Source organism: Eptesicus fuscus, chromosome 6 (genome assembly GCF_027574615.1).
Source record: "Eptesicus fuscus isolate TK198812 chromosome 6, DD_ASM_mEF_20220401, whole genome shotgun sequence".
Taxonomy (NCBI): domain Eukaryota; kingdom Metazoa; phylum Chordata; class Mammalia; order Chiroptera; family Vespertilionidae; genus Eptesicus; species Eptesicus fuscus.
In genome coordinates this window covers 43,674,618-43,696,312 of record NC_072478.1, presented here as the reverse complement: position 1 = coordinate 43,696,312, position 21,695 = coordinate 43,674,618, and the positions used below count along the sequence as shown (strand labels likewise).

Sequence of the window (21,695 nt, the reverse complement as noted above, 5' to 3'; positions counted from 1 at the left end):
AACACAAAGACAAACTTCCCCTACATTAATCATTACTTTTAGAGATAATTTCTATCTTAACTGATGACTATCAGTAATTATTTCAGATATCCAAAAACACAACAAATGAAAGTATCAGTTGTAATAGAGGAGTGTTAAATTATATGGTGTACTTACTGAACTATATATTTACATATATACTAGTAGTTCCACAATTTGAAGTGAGGTAGATATACATCTAGTGACATAAAACATTCAAGGCATATCTTTATGTACAGAAAGCAGGTTAAAAACAGTCTATACAGGTTGATCTTATTTATATGAAATAAAGGAGCATATACTTGTGTTTATAAAGTTCTGATATATTAACAAGAAACTGTTAACAGTGGTCATCTTTGGGAAGTGGAATCAATAATGTCAAGAGAAAGAAGAAATATTACTCAATAGTTTATATCCTTAGGGAAATTTGGCCTTTTCTTTTTTTTAAAGTGAGTATTTCTTTAACAATAAAAACATAATCTGAAGCCATTTACAGATACTTCAAATGTTTGAAAATGTGATTTCTTAGTTATAGATAAAAATCCTGATTTGTAATATTGGTTACCTTTCTTTAGACCTTTTGAAACAAGGTAGGACAAGGCCAGCGGATTTCAAACAATGATGATTTTGCACCCCAGGGGACATTTGGCAAAGTCTAGAGACATTTTTTATCTCCACAACTTCGGGGCTGCTATTAGCATCTAATAGGCAGAGTCCAGGGATGCCGCTAACCATCCATCAATGCACAATCCTCAAAACAAAGATTTATCCTAAAATGTGAAGAGTGCCCGGGTTGAGAAACCCAGGACTGAGGCGCTGGTGAAGAATCAAAGGGAAAGCTTTCTCTGCTAGCAGACTTGTGGAACAGGCAATGGATTACTTCAGCGGCTGTTTCCCTTCCACTGGAGATTTTCTAATAGATCTCAAGAGAATAGACATTACCAGAGGGACCAATGCAGCTGTTGTGTCTCTTGAAAGGTTGTGGCTGTTGTTGTTTTTGACAAGTCCCTTGGGAAAGAGGTTTCAGTTTGTTATGTCCACCAATGCCAGGGAGAATATTTGAGTTATTTAGAAGGAATAATTTCTTAACTACAAGGATTATTAAACAACTAGAGGCCTGGTGCATGAAATTTGTGCATGGGGCGGGGGTGTCCCTCAGCCCAGCCTCCACCCCCTCCAATATGGGACATCCCTCTCACAATCCAGGACTGCTGGCTCCCAACGGCTCGCCTGCCTGCCTGCCTGATTGCCCCAAACTGCTTCTGCCTGCCAGCCTGATCACCCCCCTAACCACTCCCCTGACAGCCTGATTGATGCCTAACTGCTCCCCTGCTGGCCTGATTGCCCCTAACTGCCCTCCCCTGCCAGCCTGGTCACCCCAACTGCCCTCCCCTGCCAGCCTGGTCGCCCCTAACTGTCCTCCCCTACAGGCCTGGTTGCCCCAACTGCCCTCCCCTGCGGACCTGGTCACCCCTAACTTCCCTCCCTTTCCAGCCTGGTCACCCCTAACTGCCCTCCCCTGCAGGCTAGTCACCCCAACTGCCATCCTCTGCAGGCCTGGTCCCTCCCAACTGCCCTCCCCTGCAGGCCTTGTCCCTCCCAACTGCCCTCCTCTGCAGGCCTGGTCCCTCCCAACTGTCCTCCCCTGTAGGCCTTGTCCCTCCCAATTGCCCTCCCCTGCAGGCCTGATCGCCCCCAACTGCCCTCCCCTGCTGGCCTGATTGCCCACAACTGCCCTCCCCTGCCATCTTGTGGTGGCCATCTTGTGTCCACATGGGGGTGGCCATCTTGTGTATTGGAGTGATGGTCATTTTGCATATTACCTCTTTATTATATAGCCGAAACCGGTTTGGCTCAGTGGATAGAGTGTCGGCCTGCAGACTCAAGGGTCCTGGGTTCGATTCTGGTCAAGGGCATATACCTTGGTTGTGGGCACATCCCCAGTAGGGGGTGTGCAGGAGGCAGCTGATCGATGTTTCTCTCTCATCGATGTTTCTAGCTCTCTATCCCTCTCTCTTCCTCTCTGTAAAAAAATCAATAAAATATATTAAAAAATATTATATATGATGGGTTGCTAAGATAATCTCTAGAGGTTTCAAAAAAAAGGATAGATCATTTAAGAATATTTTGTCAAAAGTAAAGGAATCAGACAGAATATTTTCAGGATGCTTGACTTAGTTCACTGAATTTATGAATAACATCAGCAGATGTTTAAAAGGAGCTATCATTTAAAGAAACACTTTAGACTTTAAATTTGAGATTTATTTTTAATTTTAGAGGACGTTTATTAAAGCTGAAGACAGTGACATAAGAAAGGTCTGGAAAATGAACCTAGGTGGGGCTGCTTTGGCTCACTAAGAAGTCAGAGAATAGAGGGCCTTGGGGATAGGTTCATGGGGTTAGCTCAGGATGCACTGCCACTGCCCACTGCTGCCCTGGTTGCAAGTCTTGTGGGGTCCCTCAGAGTTTAGGAGATGCGTGCCTGTGGGGAAAGAAAGGGACACGGGAGGGGAAAGGCATGGGGGTGTTCCTGGGAGGAAGAGCACATGCTGGGTTAGATTTGAGATGTGTGTGTACTTGGTATACATAAAAATCCTTGGAAAAATTCAAGCATCTGTACCTCAGTAAAACTGAAAAAAAAAAAAAAAAAAGCAAAAAAATTTCAATTGTCCTGACCAAATCCAGAGACTCATATCTCTTCATAATATTGCCTCAGTCCAGTTTTTCATTTTCAATCTTCTATTACGTTTTTTCTCATAACTTATATTATTGACTCCTGATAAATCAGATACTTTGTGTACCCAGAATCCAGTCTGTCTTAAGGCCTCACACAGAACTGACGTAGGGACAGAACTGATTGCTGCCCCTCCACATCGCCACACACATTGCTCTCTCCTACCAACAAAATGGCAGCGAAGTGGACAGTGTGACTTTTTATTTATCTGCCAATTTCCTATGCTTTTCTCAGCATAGGACATTGCATATCACTGCCTCCTGAAAGCCTCTATTTCCTCCACAGGCTGAAATATGTGCCTCTTTTCTGTTTTCTTAGCATCCTGTGCTAATCTCATTCTTTCAGCCCCTTGCTGCATTGTATTATAATTCTGTCCACATATGTCTCTTCAGTCAGCTTTCTGAGGACAGAGATCATGCCACAAATCATGGTTGTATTGCTTGTGCTTAGCATGGGAGTTTAGAATAGCAATAAATATTTAGGGATAATGAATGAGAAGTGAAGCTATGTGCTGAATTAAAAAGAAATGGACTGATTTTTCATTAGTGCTATCCACTCATTGTTACCAGCTTAATAGTCCATGCCGTACTCACTCATATTCTCACCATACAATTAGCGTAGGAGAACATAAAGACATGCCTGTTATAATTACTTCCCATGGAAATCAAGCCCTCCTCCGCCCCCCCCCAAAAAAAACCAACCTAGAAAAACTAGGCAGAATATGTTACAACTTTAGTAAGCTCATATCTTTCCATTCAATTTGATCTTTAAAAAAAAAATCTTGGCTCACTTAGGGGTGTCTGTTAAGTTAGCGGGATAACATTTGAAGATAATGACTGAAGTTTTTTTCCCCCTAAATTTTCTTTGTTTCCAAGACTTTTCACTCATTTATTCAGTGATAGTTATTGCTTCATAGGGAGGGCAACTATAGCTGAGAACCAAGAAATATATTACAGCTTGAGTTAATTTATAAACTTTTAGCTGAAACAATATTGAAAGCCCAGATTTCCATTGCAAGAGTGAAGCTTTTTTTGGAGATAATGTTTCTTTTATTTAAGCTCAGAACTATTGTTTGGCTGGAGGACTTAGAGGATGGATTTATACATAAATCACAGAGTGAGAAGAATGTGTACGTGATGGTTACCTTTCTGTGTTAACTTGGGTAGACTATAGTAGACCTACAATCAGTTCACTTTAAGTAAAGGAGACCATCAGCTGGCCGGGTGGCTCAGTTGATTGGAGCATCATTCTGAGCACCAAAAGGTTGCGGGTTCAATTCCTGGTCAGGGCACATACCTAGGTTATGGGTTCGATCCCCAGTAGGGGCATGTATGGTAGGCAACTGATTGATGTTTCTCTCTCACATCAATGTTTTTCTCTCTCCCTTCCTTGCTCTCTAAAAATCAATAAACAGTTAACAACAATGAAAGGAGATCTGTTTCTCCTCCACCTGCACTTGTATGGCTACACTTGGCAGGACAAAGGCACATGATCTACTTCAAATCCAGAGCCCAAACTTAAGGGGGCCCTGAATGCTGATCAGTAGTTATTCCCTCTTCCATTGTTACCTCTTCCCTATATTCTCTCAGTCTCCTATATGCTTATCTTATTCCTTCTCTCCTCAAACATCCAGTACCTTTTCTCCCATATTCATACCTCAGTGATAAACCCAAGGCCACCAGAGCCTCACAAATCCCCCACTGCGTCTCCCACGGACCACCCTCCTGTGCTCTGCCTCCTCACCCTTGTTATGAAAGAGCTGTCTTTGCTGCCATCTAAAGTCAGTCCTTCAACTGAGCTCTCAGGTTCCATCCCCCGTCTCTACTCAGGACACATTCCAATGATCCTCCTTTTTCTCTCAGCAGCCTGAAAACATGCTGTTATGTTTCCCTTCTTCAAAACAAGACAAAAACAAAAGAAAAAAAACCCATAATTTCTTATACCACTTACATCCCCATTTCTCATCTCTCCTTTTTAGCAAAACGTGTCAGAAGCTTCTATACTGGTGCCTCTGATTCAGTTTTTGTGTTCAGCTTTACTTCTAAAGTTTTGGAAATTTATTGAATACAATATCAGCATTCCCTTGTGAATGTGGGTTATCACGTTGATGCCTTTACGGCCTTTGGAGGGGACACATGTCCTATAATTTGATCTCAGACTCCTGTGCCTTTAGGAGTTCTGTCAACTTTTTATAGTTTTTCTCCACAATTCTTCACTGTCACTTCAACTATCATTAATTTGTCTGTCTCTGTGGTCTCAAGACTCTAATTACCATTTCTAATTTATTACTTGAATCTGCTGTAGCTCAAAATGCAGATACTCAGACTGATAGACGTAAAGCAGGGGTGAGAACATCCGGGCCACAGGTCATATAAGGCCTGAGAAATCAATTGGTCTAGCTCTGCCAAAGCATTAGGAGTGAGTTAATTAAATGTTTGACCAAAGATAGCAGGCTAATTTTCAAGTTTATAATTTTGTATGGCCTGTGAATGATGTTATAAATATCCAAATGGCCCTTGGAGGAAAAAGGTTCCCTATCCCCTGGTGTAAACCTAAGGGACCCTTAATGCCAATCAAATAAGCTATTAATGAGGGCTTGAACATTTTTTTCTTACTTTTGAAAAAATGTCTGGACTTTCAAGAATCCAAATTTTGAGGTTCTAGGATAAGCAATATTCAGTTGGGTGAGATGTTATAAATATTGCTCAGGTCTTAGTATTCTGCCAGAATAAGCATTTAGTAAGCATTCTACCTAATAATAGACAAATACGCAAATTGACCATACCTCTGATACGCCCACAAGCCATGCCCACCATCCAATCAGAGTGAGTATGCAAATTAACCCAACCAAGATGGCTACAGCCACAGAGAGCAAGGTTTCCTAGGTAACAGAGGAAGCCAAGCTTTCCGCCTGCCCTTGCCAGGACTAAGCCTCCACTCAAGGCTACAAAGTTTCAATTATAGAAGGTAAACAAATTCAAACAGAAATGGCAGCAGAATGGAGCTTGAGAAAGCAGGCCAGGGTTGCTCCCGGCAACAGGGGAAGCAAAGCTTTCCACACACCCTGGCTGGGCCCACCCGCTTAAGGCTACAAAGTTTCAATGATAATCCCAACAGAAATGGCTGCCGGCTGCGGAGGGAGCCCCAGGCTTGGCTCCACTCCAGGTTACAAAGTTTCAATTGTAGAAGGAAAATAAATTCCAGATACCAGGGCCTCCCCTTGGGTTGCCAGGGGGCGTGGCCAGCCTGCAAACCACCCCAGGCCCCTCGCTCAGGCCGCCCCACGCCCCAAGGGAACCCCACCCTGATCAGGGACACCCTTCAGGGAAAACCAGCTGGCCCCCACCCCTGAACCAGGCCTCTATCCTATCTAATAAAAGAGTATTATGCAGATTGATCATCACTGCAACACACAATATAGCTGCCCCCATGTGGTCAAAGATCCTGCCCCCATGTGGACACAGATGGCCACCACAAGATGGCCATCAGGAGAGGGCAGTTGGGAGGCACCTGGCCTGCAAGGGAGGGCAGTTGAGAAGGACCAGGCCTGCAAGGGAGGGCAGTTGAAAGGAACCAGGCCTGCAAGGGAGGGCAGTTAGAGGTGATCAACCCTGCAGGAGAGGGCAGTTAGGAGTGACCAGGCCGGCAGAGGAGGGAAGTTGGGGGCAAACAGGCTGGCAGTGGAGTGGTTAGGGGGTGATCAGGCTGGCAGGCAGAAGCGGTTAGGGGCAATCAGGAAGGCAGGCAAGGCAAGCAGTTGGGAGCCAGCAGTCCTGGATTGTGAGAGGGATGTCCGACTGCCCGTTTAGGCCCGATCCCACCATTGGGATCGGGCCTAAACGGGCAGTCGGACATCCCTTGAGGGATCCCAGATTGGAGAGGGTACAGGCTGGGCTGAGGGACAACCCCCCTCCATGCACGAGGCCTCTAGTTTATTTAATAACAGCATATATTTCCTAACACATGGAGTAGCTGCAATTTCTGAATTTTCTATTTATACATTCTAGCACTTATCTCAAACTATGACAAAATTCTTTTCTTGACTTTCCAACCATCACATTTTATCCCTGCTCAGTGGTGTGACAGCAGTCAGTTTTATTGATTACGCTGGTAGTGCAGCCAAGAAATAAAGATCCAAAATCAAGGGCAGTTGTATTTCTTTTTAATAGCTCTTCCATTCAGCGTCTCATTTCTATTCCTACTGTCTGTGATTCCAATCTGTATTATCTCACGTCTGGGTAATAAATTTTTAACGGCTTCCTTTTGATTATACTTAGGCTTATAGTCCAAGTGTCCCCAATTGGCCACAAACCTACCTTTTTAAACCTAAGAGGACATTACATTAACCTTCCACTTCCATTAGTTTTCTCTTTCAGCTTTTTGACATTTACTATATTTTAGGCAGGAGGCTAGGCAATTTACATGCCTTATTTTATTTCCTCTAAATAACTCCATTAAATAATTATTAATATTATCATGATTTTACAGATAGAAGGTAAGGCATAGAAGAGTAACTTCTGTGGGGATCACAGAACTAGGACGTGGCAGAACTGAGATTCAGACACAGGTCTGTCTGATTTCAGAACCTGTGTTCTTAACCACTGTGTGTCTACCAGTCCTTCCATATTGACTGGCTCACGAGTTCCTGAAAAATCATTCATACTTTTGCTTCCTTTTTTTTTCTTTTTTTGGTTTATGATAGTGTCCTTGCATATCTTCTTTTTCACCAAAGTCTTCCCCTTCCTTATTAAGTTCAATTATACCTTTGAACTGATTTCATCTTCTGTTCTGGGTTGTCTGTCCTTGTTTTGAAATCTTTGAGTGCAAGGATAAGATGCTGCTTCATCGGGGCATGTTACATGTGTGTTGCTATGAGTGTTCCAAGTTATTTCCACACAAGGTCAAAGACAAACATGATGCATTTAAATAGACATTTTTCTATTGCTTCTTGACAGATGTATTGGAGATGGCAGCTTTATAAATTCAGACTCATGGTTCATATGGAACAATGATTTCCAAAGAAGAAAAAGATTTATTACTCTAGCTTCTCCTTCCTTCATATTTAGAAAGCAAATTTAAAAAATTACAAAGGGGAAGATCTCATTATTTTTCCTCTTTAGAGAAGTTTCCAGAAATAAACAACTGAATAGATGAGGCTTCTATTTTAGTAACTGCAAGAGGGCTTAGAGAATGTAATTCTTAGGATATACAGGCTGAAGTATTTAGGACTGAAGGGTCATAATGTTTGCAACTTACTCTTAAGTCATTAAAAAAAATGTATGTATATATGAATGTGGTGAGAGATAGAAAGCAAGTGTGGGAAAATGTTAACACAGGTTGATTCCTGGTGAAAGGTATATGGGTATTCAATGTACTACTTTTGTAATATTTTTGTGGTTTTAAAAAATTTCAAAGTAATTTTTTTAAAACTTGGTAAATATTTTATACTTGTAGCTGAAACAGTTTGTAAAATTTCTAGGTCTTAAAATTGTTATTATTTGAAAAATATTTAACTTTCCTTTTGCCTAGCATTTGGGCAAATACCCACACAGTATTTTGAGTAAATATAAAAAGACCTGGAAACCATATACATGTGTGTGTGCAATGTATGTGTGCTTTAAGCTTTCTGAGATTATTGGTGTAAGCTACAAAGAATTTTAATGGCAGAAATATTATTTATAAGATATGTAATTCCATATCATCTGTGTGTTTCTAACTTGGAGTCTCTGATTTTTCTACCCCATTTAAAAAACAGGCATATGCCCTGACTGGGAATTGAACCATGAACTCTTGGCTCAAAGGCTGATACTCAACCACTGAGCCATGCCAGCAGGGCATTCTACCTCATTGCTAATGCAAAGAAAAATTACAAAGGCATTTACAGGATATGAGAGTTGGACAGGTTTCATTGACATAATAGATGTTTATGAAGCATTGTGAGGAGGACATTATTTTTCTTGCGGCAAAAATACAATAAGCAAGATTCTGCGTAGGGCAGATCTGCAGCCTACAGGTTAAGTAGCCAGTGCTTCCTTTTTAGAATTCCCATGTGGCTATTATTATTATTATTTTTAATAACATCTACCATGGGAGGAAACCAAGATGGCGGCATAGGTAAACACCTAAATTGCTGCCTCGCACAACAATTTCAAAACTACAACTAAAAGACAAAACATCTATCACCCAGAACCAAGGGAAATCTGGCTGAGTGGAAGTTCTAGAACTAGAAGGAAAGAAAAAAGAGCATTGAGACGTGCACAAGCGCTGAAAAGCTGAAGTATGGAGGCGTGCGAATTGGGTTGGTGGCAGGTGACTGGGCGCGCTGCTTTTTTCAACCCGAAGGGAGACAAGCTCCCAATTACTCTGAACTCCAGTTTCTGGGGAGACGCTGGGGACCCAAACTCCTATGGGGAGAAGCTAGACTGTCTGCCATCGGGTCGGAAAGTGAGGGTGGCTTTCTTGCAGAGCTGTGTGCAGGAATCATTGTTTACTGTGCCGGGGCGCAGGACGCGGGGACTTGGAAATGTGGAGATGCAGAGACGGCTGACTGGCAGCCATCACTGTTTGCCATGCCCTAGCCTAGTGACTCCCTGAGACTCCGCCCCTCACAATCTACAAACCCACCCAAGCTCCATGCAGCGGCTTTTGCATACAAATGGCCTGCCCCATCACAGCTTAACCTAACAAACTGAAACTCTGGTCAGACAGCTCTAAAACTTCCAAACCCCAAGCAAAGAGGAGAAAACAGTAGCTCCTGCTGGGTGGCCTCAGACAGTAGCTGACCTGCACCCCATTGGAGATCCAGAAGCTAGTGTATCTAGTGGTCAGTGTGAGACGACACCAGATTTCAACTCCTCACATCCGTAAGTGACACATTCAAGAGGCAGACTCAGTGAGCACCAAAGCCTCACTGAAGCAAGCCCTGCCCCATAAGCGTGTCTCCAGCACAGCAGTTCTTCCATTATAAATACAGCAGGTCCTCACAGCCAATTGGCCTGGAGGTCAATTCCTCTCAGTGTACCAATAGCAACCAAGGCTTAACTACACCAAGACTATGCATTCAGCCCACAAAGGGGTGCACCAAGAGTGTTGCACCCCTGGGTCTGGGAGAGGCCACGCACCCCTGGGTCCAGGTGAGGCCTTGTGTCCCTGGATCCGAGTGAGGCTGGGTCCCGGGTCCGGGTGAGGCCATGTGCCCCTGGATTTGGGTGAGGCCTCACGCACCTAGGTCCGGGTGAGGTCACTTCTTAAACTCTCACAATGTTTCCTGGCCTGGCTCCTTTCAGACCTAACGCCCATCACTTATTTACTATAGTCGGAAGTACGTACTTGAGTGTGGCTTACAAAGACATCATGATCTAGTTCCAATGATTTTCTTTAACTTTATCTCCAATCATTTGCTTCAGCCCTACTCCCGGAACTTCTCATCATGTCCTTACTCTACCAGGCCCTTTTCAGTCTCTGTAGCCTTGTCCACACTCGACCTGTTCCTGCAGGGCCTTCTCCTCTTTCCCTGGGAAGCAGTAAGAGGTAGATCTGAATGGAGTTCAACTTGTTTGGTTAGTTTGCTTATCTGTAAATGGAAAAAAGAATACTTGTCCCATAAAATGGGAGATAATATACACAGCTATGCATCATGATTTGGTGTTTGTATGGTGAATGGAAAGACATCAGACTTGGGTGTCAGGTAAATCTGAGTTCAAGTTCTGCATTAAGCACTTACAAGACTGTGGGGCAAGGGGCGTGTGGGGTCAGAGTGCATCAGGAGTGAGGGCTGAGTGATGGGGAAATGAGAAGCAGATACCGAGTCCACACAGCCTTGGATCAAAGAGAGAAAAGTCTCGAAGGCTCCTGGGGATGGGAGAAGGATTGAGAAGAGGAGAGGATGTGGAACTTCAATAAGACTTGTATAGATCATTTATAATGGATTATTCTTTAAATCTTTTCAGGGGCACGGGTAAAGGTGAACACTCTTGTTCTAGATGAGTTTCTTTAAATGCAAACCCATTCTGGGCCTGGACTTTGTATGACGGCTTTCTAAGGGTTTCACTAACGTCGTCACCAGAGCAGACGCCTTAGCCTGTTCCTTGCCCCGCCTCTATATTTCGGGCTGCTGCTGATCTCACCGAATTTTTCTTTTATCTCTGAAAGCTTGCTCTCTGTCTGCAAACACTATTTTTATCCAACACTATTTAGCACCATTCTTTCTTTGATTTCTCCACAACACACTGCTTTGTTAAGTTCCATTCTTCTTGAGCAGTACCACATTCGTTCTTCTTTCTTCACTGATCTATTCAGGCATGCATTGTAACTATACCCTAGGCAGAATGTTGAGGAGATATAATAATGAGAAACTCTTTGGCTTTGAATTATCTGTTCACATTTTATTCTATTTTGTGTGTGTTTGTGTGTGTTTGTTTGTGTGTGTGTGTGTGACTTAATCCTCACACAAGTCTATTTTTTTCCATTGATTTTTAGAGAGAGTGGAAGGGAGGAAGGGGGGCGGGCAGAACATATAGACTGGTTGCCTCCTGCATGTTCCCCGGGGCTAGAAACTGCAACCCAGGTACATGCCCTTGATGGGGAATTGAACCCGAGACCCCTTGGTGTGTGGGCCAATGCTCTAACCACTTAGCAACACTGGTCAGGGTTCTGTTTACATTTTAATAATTATAGCCAGTGTCTATTCATATCTATCCATCTTAGACTGTGAACACCTAAAGGGAAGGGAATAAATCTATTTAATTCTTTTATGCATCCCCTCCTAAGGCAAAGACTATAATAAATGATGAAAATAATATTGAGCCTGCTATATATACTTGCATAGAAACTTTGAAAAAGATGCTTAAGACTCAGTAGCAGTACAAAAATATTTGTATAGATTTTTTTTTGGCATTAAAATGGGTTTGATCAAATGATTTGCCACATTATTTCAGGTCAACACTGGGGATAAATGCTCAGCTGCTGAGAAAAGTTATCGAATTTTAACAAACAAACATAATCCTTCTTTCCAGGGAGCATAAATCGTGCTGTCAGCTAACAGATCAGGGTAAGGACTGCAATCGGAAGAGCAGAAATAAAAAGCTAAATTTAACTTAGCCAAACCAGACACCTCTCTTGATCTTAACATATAGAGGGAGGTTAAATGGAGGTTAAGAGAGCCTAACAGAAAGCTTGATTGATGACGTCTTCTTGTCTAAGTTTGAAATGTGTGAGAAAGTAGAAACATTTATAAATCATGAAGCAGTTTTGCAGTTTCCAACAAATCAGCTCCAACTAGGAAAGTGAAAATGGCAAATCTTCTGGACTATTGAAAATGAGTCAAACATTTCTAACCGGCTCTGGGAAAAACCTATTAAAATATCAAAAGGCTGGGATGAGCCAAGGAATATGAGAGAGGAGGATGAAAAGCAAGATAAGAATCAGAGGTTTTGTGAGCGAACAGAATGGCAGCCTGAATAGTGTTCTATTTCAGACTCCATTGTCTGATGTATCTGGGAACTTAATCCATTTTTTCATTAATTTATTCTTGCAATATGGGCCCTGGATAAAAGCTTTCAAGAAAGCTTAATGGGACAGCTAATCTAATTTCTCTCAGTAGATCCAGGCACATACGTTAATACATTTTCTTCAAAATTTAATGATTCATGCTCTGGCTGGTGTGGCTTAATTGGCTGGAGCATCATTCCTTACACCAAAAGGTGGTAGGTTTGATTCCTGGCCAGGACTTATAGCCAGGTTGTGGGGTTCACTCCCCAGTTGGGAGTGTGTGAAAGGTAACTAATCTATGTTTCTCTCTCACATCTCTCTCTCTCTCCCTTCCTCTCTCTAAAATCAACATTTTTTAAATGAAAAATATTCATGTTTATTTGCATGCCTTAACTTACAACATTTAAAAAAAATATATTTTTGTGTGTTTTTTAGAGAGAGAAAGGGAGGGAGAGAGAGAGAGAAACATCGATGAAAGAGAAACATCAACGATGAGCCTGCAACCCACGCATGTGCCCTGAGAAGGAATCGAACCAGTGACCTCTTGGTGCATGGGTTGATGCTCAACCACTGAGCCACACAGGCCAGGCTTAACCTATAACATTTCAATTTCAAGTATGTAAAGTAATATTTGTCTGTTTAAATGGCCACAGAAACGTGGAGATAGAGCATCTGCCTATGGACTGAAGGATCAGGGGCACATGCCCAGGTTGCTGGCTTGATCCCCAGTGTGCGGCATGCAGGAGGCAGTCAATCAATGATTCTCTCTCATTATTGATGTTTCTATTTCTCTCTCCTTCTCCTTCCTCTCTTAAATCAATAAAAAATATTTTTAAAAATTATACAATAAATCTATGTAACAAAAATCAAATATCTACAATATTATACAATATAACTACTTACTAGGATAATACCAATTCTAACCCAAGTAGCAGGAGACCTCACTTTAAATGGTCCTTTTTTCCACTCAACCATTGTCTTTGATGTGATAGAGAACAAAACCTAAGTTTGAAATATTCACAACTTGTCCCTTACCCAGTCCTTGGCCCAATACTAAAGTGGGTTCAGTTAATATTTGAGCCCCTTTTATTTCCTGTTTCCTCACTTGTTCCTTTTCTATCCAAAGTATTCAGTAAAATGATTGCTTTTTCTTTTTAATAATGAGTGAAGCAATTGCTGATAAGGACTTGTGATATAACTCTTCCTAGGGATTGTTTTTGAACTCTGCAGTAGTCTAGGCTCCTAAAAAGTTGCAAAAATCGTTCAGAGAGGTTCCTTAACCCTTCACCCACCTTCTCCTAATGGCAAAATCTTACACAGCCTTAGTACAGTTTCAAATCTGGAAATTAACACTGACACAATACAGCTAACTAGGCTATAGAGGAATTTTTTTAAGAATGAAAAATCCTCAAGGTTACAAGGAAACCTTTTCTGAATCTTGATGTTGCCACTCTCGGTGAGCGCTTGTCTCACTGTTTGGGAATCCTAGATGAACGTCTGTCTTCTCCACTCTCCCCCTTCAGTGATCACCCGCTTGGTCCTATTGCTTATTAGAATACCTGGCACTCAATAACTGTTTTGGTTAAAAGGGCGACTAATAATTGCTCAAGGCTATAAAGGGCTTTCTGTTTTTAAAGCCCTTTAGTACACATTATTTCTACTGAGAATGTTCATGGTCTCAGGGGAAAAGCATGGACTTTGAAAGCATTCAAATCTTGGCATTTATTAGCTTGAGTCTTCTGACAAGGTACCGAATGTCTTTGGGCTTGTCTTCCTCCTGTGCTTAATTGTATCTATATAATGGAGTCGTTTTGAAGATTCAGGGAGGTAACTGATGTAATAAAAAACTAAACATAGGCGATCTAAGAGGCAGATAGGGTAAAGATTTTACTGCCATTTTACAAAATAAGGCTCAGAGTGGGTAAGTGTTGTCAAAGATCAGTACCTGAGGTCAGCTGTCTTCCATGACAACTGTTCCTAGGCAACAGGAAAGTGGATTAAAAAGCAAACAAATAAATAAACATAATTACAACCACCACCACCATGGGATTACAGAGACTTAAGACTTTTCTTATGTCACTGTTGACTTCTTCTGCTATATGTGTAAGAAATATTCTGTTAGGTGGTGTTGGGTGATGAGATAAATCAAAAGGTGAATCATGGGTGTGGGTTGCTATATTGTGGTTAAATGCCCCTCCACTCCACCTATCCAGTTGACACCAATATAGCCAGGAATCTTGCTTGCCAAACTGGCCATCAGATGTTTATGCCCTCATTCTCCATGGAGGGCGCACAGAAGGATGAGCACATGGAGCTCTCAAGTACTCACACTGCGTTACAAAAACATTGTAAATCAAAAGAACTTAAATTCTAAAGGTTGGAAGGTTTTGACATCATCATCATCATCATTAACTATTTAACTATTTTCATTTCCCCTTTGTAGTAAAAGAACAAAAACCCTTTTATTTTTTTCCTGATCCAGGATCTAATCTGATACATTTAATTCCTTAATTATGTTTGTTCCTTAGTATCCTTTTTTCTTTTTAAAAGAATTAATTAAATTATTGGCCATTACAGTGAGATATTAGCTTGCAAAACCATACAGGTTTCAAGTGTACAACTCAACAAAACATCATCTGCATACTGCATCATGTGTCCATTGCCCCAAGCAAAATCTCTTCCGGTCCCCTTTCCCCCATCCTCCTTTGCCCATCTCTACTTAGACCCCAACCTCCTAATAACCATTTTCTATTTTTGGTCATCAAAATAATTTTTTATTAACAAAAGACAACATGTAAGCATAGAACCTTTTTTACTAACCTAAAATGATGGTAGCACATTAGCCAAAGTTACTTCTCAACTTGCCCTGAACACCTTTTACATACATACTGTTGACTTTCTCATGCCTATTTTGGAAGTATTCCTTTGGCTTCTGTGATCTATTCATTTTATTGAACTGGAATAGGAGATGGCAGCATGTGTTATTGTTTAATGAGGAAGTTGGTGGCAAATCTCAAAAACTCCAATAGTTTAAGCCAGGGGTCCACAAACTTTTTAAACAGGGGGCCAGTTCACTGTCCCTCAGACCGTTGGAGGGCCGGACTATAGTTTAAAAAAAAACAAACTATGAACAAATTCCTATGCACACTGCACATATCTTATTTTGAAGTAAAAAAACAAAATGGCAAAAACACCCGGCGGGCCGAATAAATGTCCTCGGCGGGCCGCATGTGGCCCGCGGGCCATAGTTTGAGGATGCCTGGTTTAAGCACTTGCATTATAATTAGAAACATTCAATTTTTGGTGGGGGTTTGCAATTTCACTCCTCTCCTCCTCCCAGTTAAAAAATGGAAATGTCAGTAATCAAGATAACATATGCAGACAGCGAGGAACTGGATGCTTCTCCAGGATTCTGAGTCATTTTTATTTTGATGCTCTCAGCTTTGACCATTACAGTGAGATATACCAGAGGTCAGAAGGCAAGAAGGAAAGACAGGAAAAAAATCATTGTGGTGTGGCACATGGGAGAATTTGGATTAAAATTTACTCTGAGCCATTCCTCAATAGAATATCTTCGTGTAAACAAACTTTTAAGAGATAGAGGAATATAAACATGCTTGGGAATTCTCAGTTTGTTAGAGCTTAATCATTTCCAGCATCAAAAGGTATTAAAGGTACCCAGAAAGTTTTCTAATTCACTTTGACTTTGTCATAATTTATTACCCACGAAACAAAAAACATTTGATTTCTACTTACATAATATAATTAACCTAGGCTTTAATGCAGAATGACTCTTCCCTTTGATGAAAGAACATTATTCTGAAAAACAAACGACAGCACACAGAGAGACAGCAGAAACTGCCACTGTACCAGAAGTCAGATGTCCATCAGGACTCGTCGTGTGTCTGTGTCTTTCCTGGCTTTGCACTTTCCCTTATTTTTCTTTTTAAGGAACAGCGAGGAAACTTGAGGATTAAAAAAGGAGTTTTCTGTATGCATTTCCCTTTGAGGAGGCACATCTATGGTATCAAATCACAAAGGACTAGAACAGGAAATGTTACAACTACACAGAAAGTGGAACACATGTAAAGACTTCCCAGGATATTTCAATGGGCATATTCCTTGAACCCAATTTCTTTAAGGACTACTCCTCTTGAAATATTAAAAAAAACTACTTCTAAAATATTGTTAATAGCAGTTAGACAATTTGGTTGCTATGAAGCATAGGTTTCTATGGCATGCCGGTCTTGCCTAACTACTGACTGACGATATATTCCAGTTTTTAATAGAAATACCAGACATGTATTCAGAAGAATAATTCTGAGGTGAGATTACAGTTTTGTCAGAAAAAGCATTGTCATCTTGAAAGCATAAACGTATTCAACACACAATCGTACTTGTGATAATTTCATAAAACACTAAGGCATACGGAATTCAATCCTGAGCATACTTACAATATTTTCCAAAAATCAAGATGTAGAAGAAGACAGGACCAGATGTCATCTCTTTCTTTCTGAGCAACTGATTAAGAAAAGTGAATACAATTTAGTCTTCGTTTCTGAGTCGAATACAGCTCACGGTGGTTGTGTGCTATTTCTGTCTGAAATCTTAGCAGCTATAAAGCAGTCCTCTTTCCTTTCTCTCTCATTTCCTCTCCCTCTCTCTTTCCATTCCCTCTTCTTTTCTTTTCTTTTCTTCTCTCTCTCTCTCTCTCTCTCTCTCTCTCTCTCTCTCTCTCTCTCTCTCCCCAACCCCCTCAGAATCTCTTCTTCCCACCCTCCTCTCTAAAAGTCTTAATATCCTTCTTACACATATGCCCCACACATCCACACGAACACTGACAAAGCTGAGCAGCGAGGAAAAGTTTCAGACAGAACATACAGGCTCTTCTTGACTGCTAAACATCTTGTTCCCATGTCCTGCGACGTCTACAAATGAGGGTGTGCACAAGCCCTGACAAATGTCGGAACTGATCAAAGTCACATCACAGGAAAGAAATTGAGCTGGAGATATATTACAAACAAACAAAAGAGAATTCCCCCCTCTATGAGTTGAGACTAGGAAAAGAACAGAACAACAACAAAAAATCAGGGCAAAATGCCTTTGTGGAAGTTAACAAACGGTAAGGTAAGAAAGTGTAACTACGTCATTCTTCTATGATCTGAGTTTAGACATTTGAGTGATAACATATTGTTCGAATAAAGTACAAAGGAACTTAAAACAAATCTTAAATTTCCATGGGCTCGTGAGTTCTACTGCAAGTGGAGACCACGACCTGTCATGGGTTGTGGAGGGAAGTTTTCCTGGGTTTGAATCACAGTCTATTCCACTGGGGCAGCTGAGCTCTGGCGTTCTGGAGGGAAGTCTCTCTCTGGCCAGGTAGCTGTGATCATCAGCCCAGGGCATACTGAATGCCTGGCAAAGGTCCTCACATATAATAGGTGATTAGTAAAGGGCAGCCATTCATAGGATGATGGGTTGTTTTTTTTTTCTTTTTATCAGCAAGTAAAAGAGCATGGAATGCAAATAGCATTTCCATGGAATGCATTTTCTTTTAACTAAGGCACATCATTCTTATTTTGAGAGATTTTTTTGTGAGGTTCATGTCTCCTAACCACTCTACAAGTAGAATCTATTCAAATGAAATATCCTTATATCATTGACTTCAACCTAAGCAGCCTATTGGTGGCTTAAAGGTTATATTAACATAACTTCCCCTGCCCCCTGTGTAATTAATAGCATAGATACAGACATGATATATAGGAATCTCCACAAGTTCTTATTCATTGATAAGTAGATTTATTTCATGATGACACTGTTTTTTTGTTTTGTTTTGTTTTTGTTTTTGGCAGAAATGTTTATAGTTAGCTGAGTTTAAATGCTCATTTGATGTTTATAATAAACATTCATTAAGTGTTTCTTATCCTACCTAATAATAGACAAATATGCAAATTGACCATACCTCCGACACACCCACAAGCCACACCCACCATCCAATCAGAGCAAGTATGCAAATTAACCCAACCAAGATGGCTACAGCCACAGAGAGCAAGGTTTCCCAGGCAACAGAGGGAAACAAGCTTTCTGCCAGCCACTGCAGGCCTAAGCCTCCACTGAAGCTACAAAGTTTCAATTATAGAAGGTAAACAAATTCAAACAGAAATGGCGTCAGAATGGAGCTTGAGAGAGCAAGCCAGGGTTGCCACCAGCAACAGGGGAAGCAAAGCTTTTGGCACACCCTGGCCAGGCCCACCCGCTTAAGGCTACAAAGTTTCAATTATAACCCCAACAGAAATGGCTGCCACCCGCGGAGGGAGCCCCAGGCTTGGCTCCGCTCCAGGCTACAAAGTTTCAATTGTAGAAGGAAAATAAATTCCAGATACCAGGGCCTCCGCTTGGGTTGCCAGGGGGTGTGGGTGGCGTGCACGTCCTCGCTCAGGCTGCCCCACGCCCCAAGGGAACCCCACCCTGATCAGGGACACCCTTCAGGGAAAACCAGCTGGCCCCCACCCCTGTACCAGGTCTCTATCCTATCTAATAAAAGAGTAATATGCAGATTGATCATCACTGCAACACACAATATAGCTGCCCCATGTGGTCAAAGATCCTGCCCCATGTGGACACAAGATGGCCAGCAGGAGAGGGCAGTTGGGAGGCACCCGGCCTACAAGGGAGGGCAGTTGAGAAGGACCAGGCCTGCAAGGGAGGGCAGTTGGAGGTGATCAACCCTGCAGGAGAGGGCAGTTAGGGGTGACCAGGCCAGCAGAGGAGGGAAGTTGGGGGCAAACAGGCTGGCAGTGGAGTGGTTAGGAGGTGATCAGGCTGGCAGGCAGAAGCGGTTAGGGGACAATCAGGAAGGCAGGCAGGCAAGCAGTTGGGAGCCAGCAGTCCTGGATTGTGAGAGGGATGTCTGACTGCCTGTTTAGGCCCGATCCCTAAACGGGCAGTTGGACATCCCTCGAGGGGTCCCAGATTGGAGAGGGTACAGGCTGGGCTGAGGGACAACCCCCCTCCGTGCACAAATTTCGTGCACCAGGCTTCTAGTTTATAATAATACTTGAAACATTTTAAGTGGTCCGTTACTTTTTGTTTTAGAAATAGGGTTTCCTGGAAAGATACTTGGGACGTGTCAAGGGCAATATCTGGAGGGAGACAGTTAAGAGGCTTCTCAATATTAAAGCCAAGGAACTTGCTTTGGGAATTGTCTGGCATAAAGTAGGCTATTGATACAGAGTTTTCAAAGTAACATTGATGCTCTTTTGCTAGTTTGAATATTTTGCCTGAGCTGATATCACAGATATATACAATTAGTGGTCCAGTAGCCAGGCAGGGCTCTTGAATAATATATACATGCAATGCATTTTTATTATCAAATTATGAGTGTGAAACTTCAAAATAATTTCTCATTTCAGTTTTCAAAGTAACATTGATGCTCTTTTGCTAGTTTGAATATTTTGCCTGAGCTGATATCACAGATATATACAATTAGTGGTCCAGTAGCCAGGCAGGGCTCTTGAATAATATATACATGCAATGCATTTTTATTATCAAATTATGAGTGTGAAACTTCAAAATAATTTCTCATTTCACTAAGATTGTATTAGATTTTGCTAAAATCTAAATACTTATTTAAAGGAACAACTTTAGGTTTTAATTGTTTTAGGATAGCACTTATTTTTGGCAAGTACAGTAAGCCTGGAATATTAGTTTCATAGAGGTATAATGGTGGAAAACACCCAGGAGTGAATGTCCAGTACCACTGCTATAAATCACAGCAGGTACATTGGTTTGACAAGAGGATTTTAAAAAAATAATTTTTATTTTTCAATTACAGTTGACATATAATATTAGTTTCAGATGTACAACATAGTGATTAAACACATATAACTTCTGAAGTGATAAACCTGATATACCCAGTACCCATCTGACATCAAAAATAGTTATAAGAGGATTTTTTTTTATTGTGCGATGCTGTCCTTCGCATTAAAAGGTATTTACCAGCACCTCTGGCCTCTATCCACTAGGTGTCGACAGCACTTCCTACTTGTGGCAATTAAAATAATGTCTTCAGATTTTGGTAAATGTCCCCTGGGGGCCAAACTTGCTCCCAACTGAGAAGAACTGCTAATGAAAGAATTCCCTGAACAATGTTTACGTATTGATTTTTAGCAGATAATTAAAATAGAATTTTTCTCACCTAAATTTGAGTTAAAGTGTTTTCTCATTTTCTTGTTCTGGAGTTTGAGGTGATACACTGGTTTTAAAACAAACAGATGGTGCATGTTCCTAGCCTTCTCTTCCTGCCCACGCTGTTCAATTACAAACTTGCTCTCTGGGTCTGATAGAATCTGCGACTTCATTGCCTCTGTTTGGCTGAGGGACTCCCCTTTCTTATATTGGAATTTCTTCCAAAACCTTGTTGAAGCTCTCTGAATAATAAGAAAACCTTCCATTTGAAAATTATTTCTCAGAAAAATCTAGTGAGTCAAACCAGACAAATATTAACCTGTCTGTACTACCTAGATTCCAATTTCTAATGTTGTGTTTTTCCCATCCCACTACCACTGAAAAATATTACTATGCTCTTCAGTATGATATTTTAACATATGGGTGTTCGTTCATGCTTCTGAACCTATCTGCAACCATTATTTTCAACAGTAGAAACAGCCATTTTATTAAACGGTTGTTTGATTGTAGACCTGGGAAAATCTCAGTGAAAGAGGTTGGTAAAATCTTTGTCAGAGTCTCATAATGTAGAGATATTAATAAATTAAACCAACTCATAAATTAAGAATCAGTGCAATTTAAGAGCTAAAATACATGCTGTCAAACTAGTCATCCTATGGACCCATTTCTAATTGACAGCTGTCAGTCAGGCAACACTCTACCTATCATCTCTAAGTCACACCAAAAGATTAGGTCCTTTGTCTCAACTTAGCATTAATTAAACAATTCTGAAATGAATAAGTACAGGTATTTCAAAAGATATTTCAGACACAATCCAAACAATTTTGCCCTAGGTAGAAGTGATCAGAGTTTTTATATCATTTTAGCAGAAAGTGTTGAACCAAGTCCCATGGGGATTCATGTGTTGCCTTTGAGGGATATAAGAGAGAGACATAACAGAATTGTGATCCTCTGCAAAATTCACTGTGTGAAATTAAGGACAGTTAATAAGTTCAATTCTCTCTCTCTCATCTGTCTCCATCTATCTATTTACCTACCTACCTATCTAATCATGTTATGCAGTAAAGCCAGTTGACTGCATTTGTTAAATGCAAACTGCGCAGAGCTTAGTACTATTCACCTTTGCTTTACTTACTTTCCTCAAACCACTCTCATTAAAGACATTCAAGTTTCAGGCTCATTCTATCTAGATAGAGACTCCCTAGTTCAAGACTGACACTGTAAAAGGAGTAATATAGTCAGAGACTGAGCCAGTGGATGGGATCTG

At 41.2% G+C, this 21,695-nt stretch overlaps 1 protein-coding gene across 1 annotated transcript in view; it reads right to left on the bottom strand.

The window, feature by feature from the left end:
• RXFP1 (relaxin family peptide receptor 1) overlaps nucleotides 1-16,911 on the bottom strand; it is an 85,012-nt gene extending 68,101 nt beyond the window's left edge. The window contains exon 1 of the mRNA XM_028152455.2: nucleotides 16,696-16,911. Coding sequence (XP_028008256.2) covers nucleotides 16,696-16,744 — 49 coding nt within the window. The 5' untranslated portion in view covers nucleotides 16,745-16,911. The remainder of the gene's footprint in view (nucleotides 1-16,695) is intronic.
• Between the last annotated feature and the right edge of the window lie 4,784 nt (nucleotides 16,912-21,695).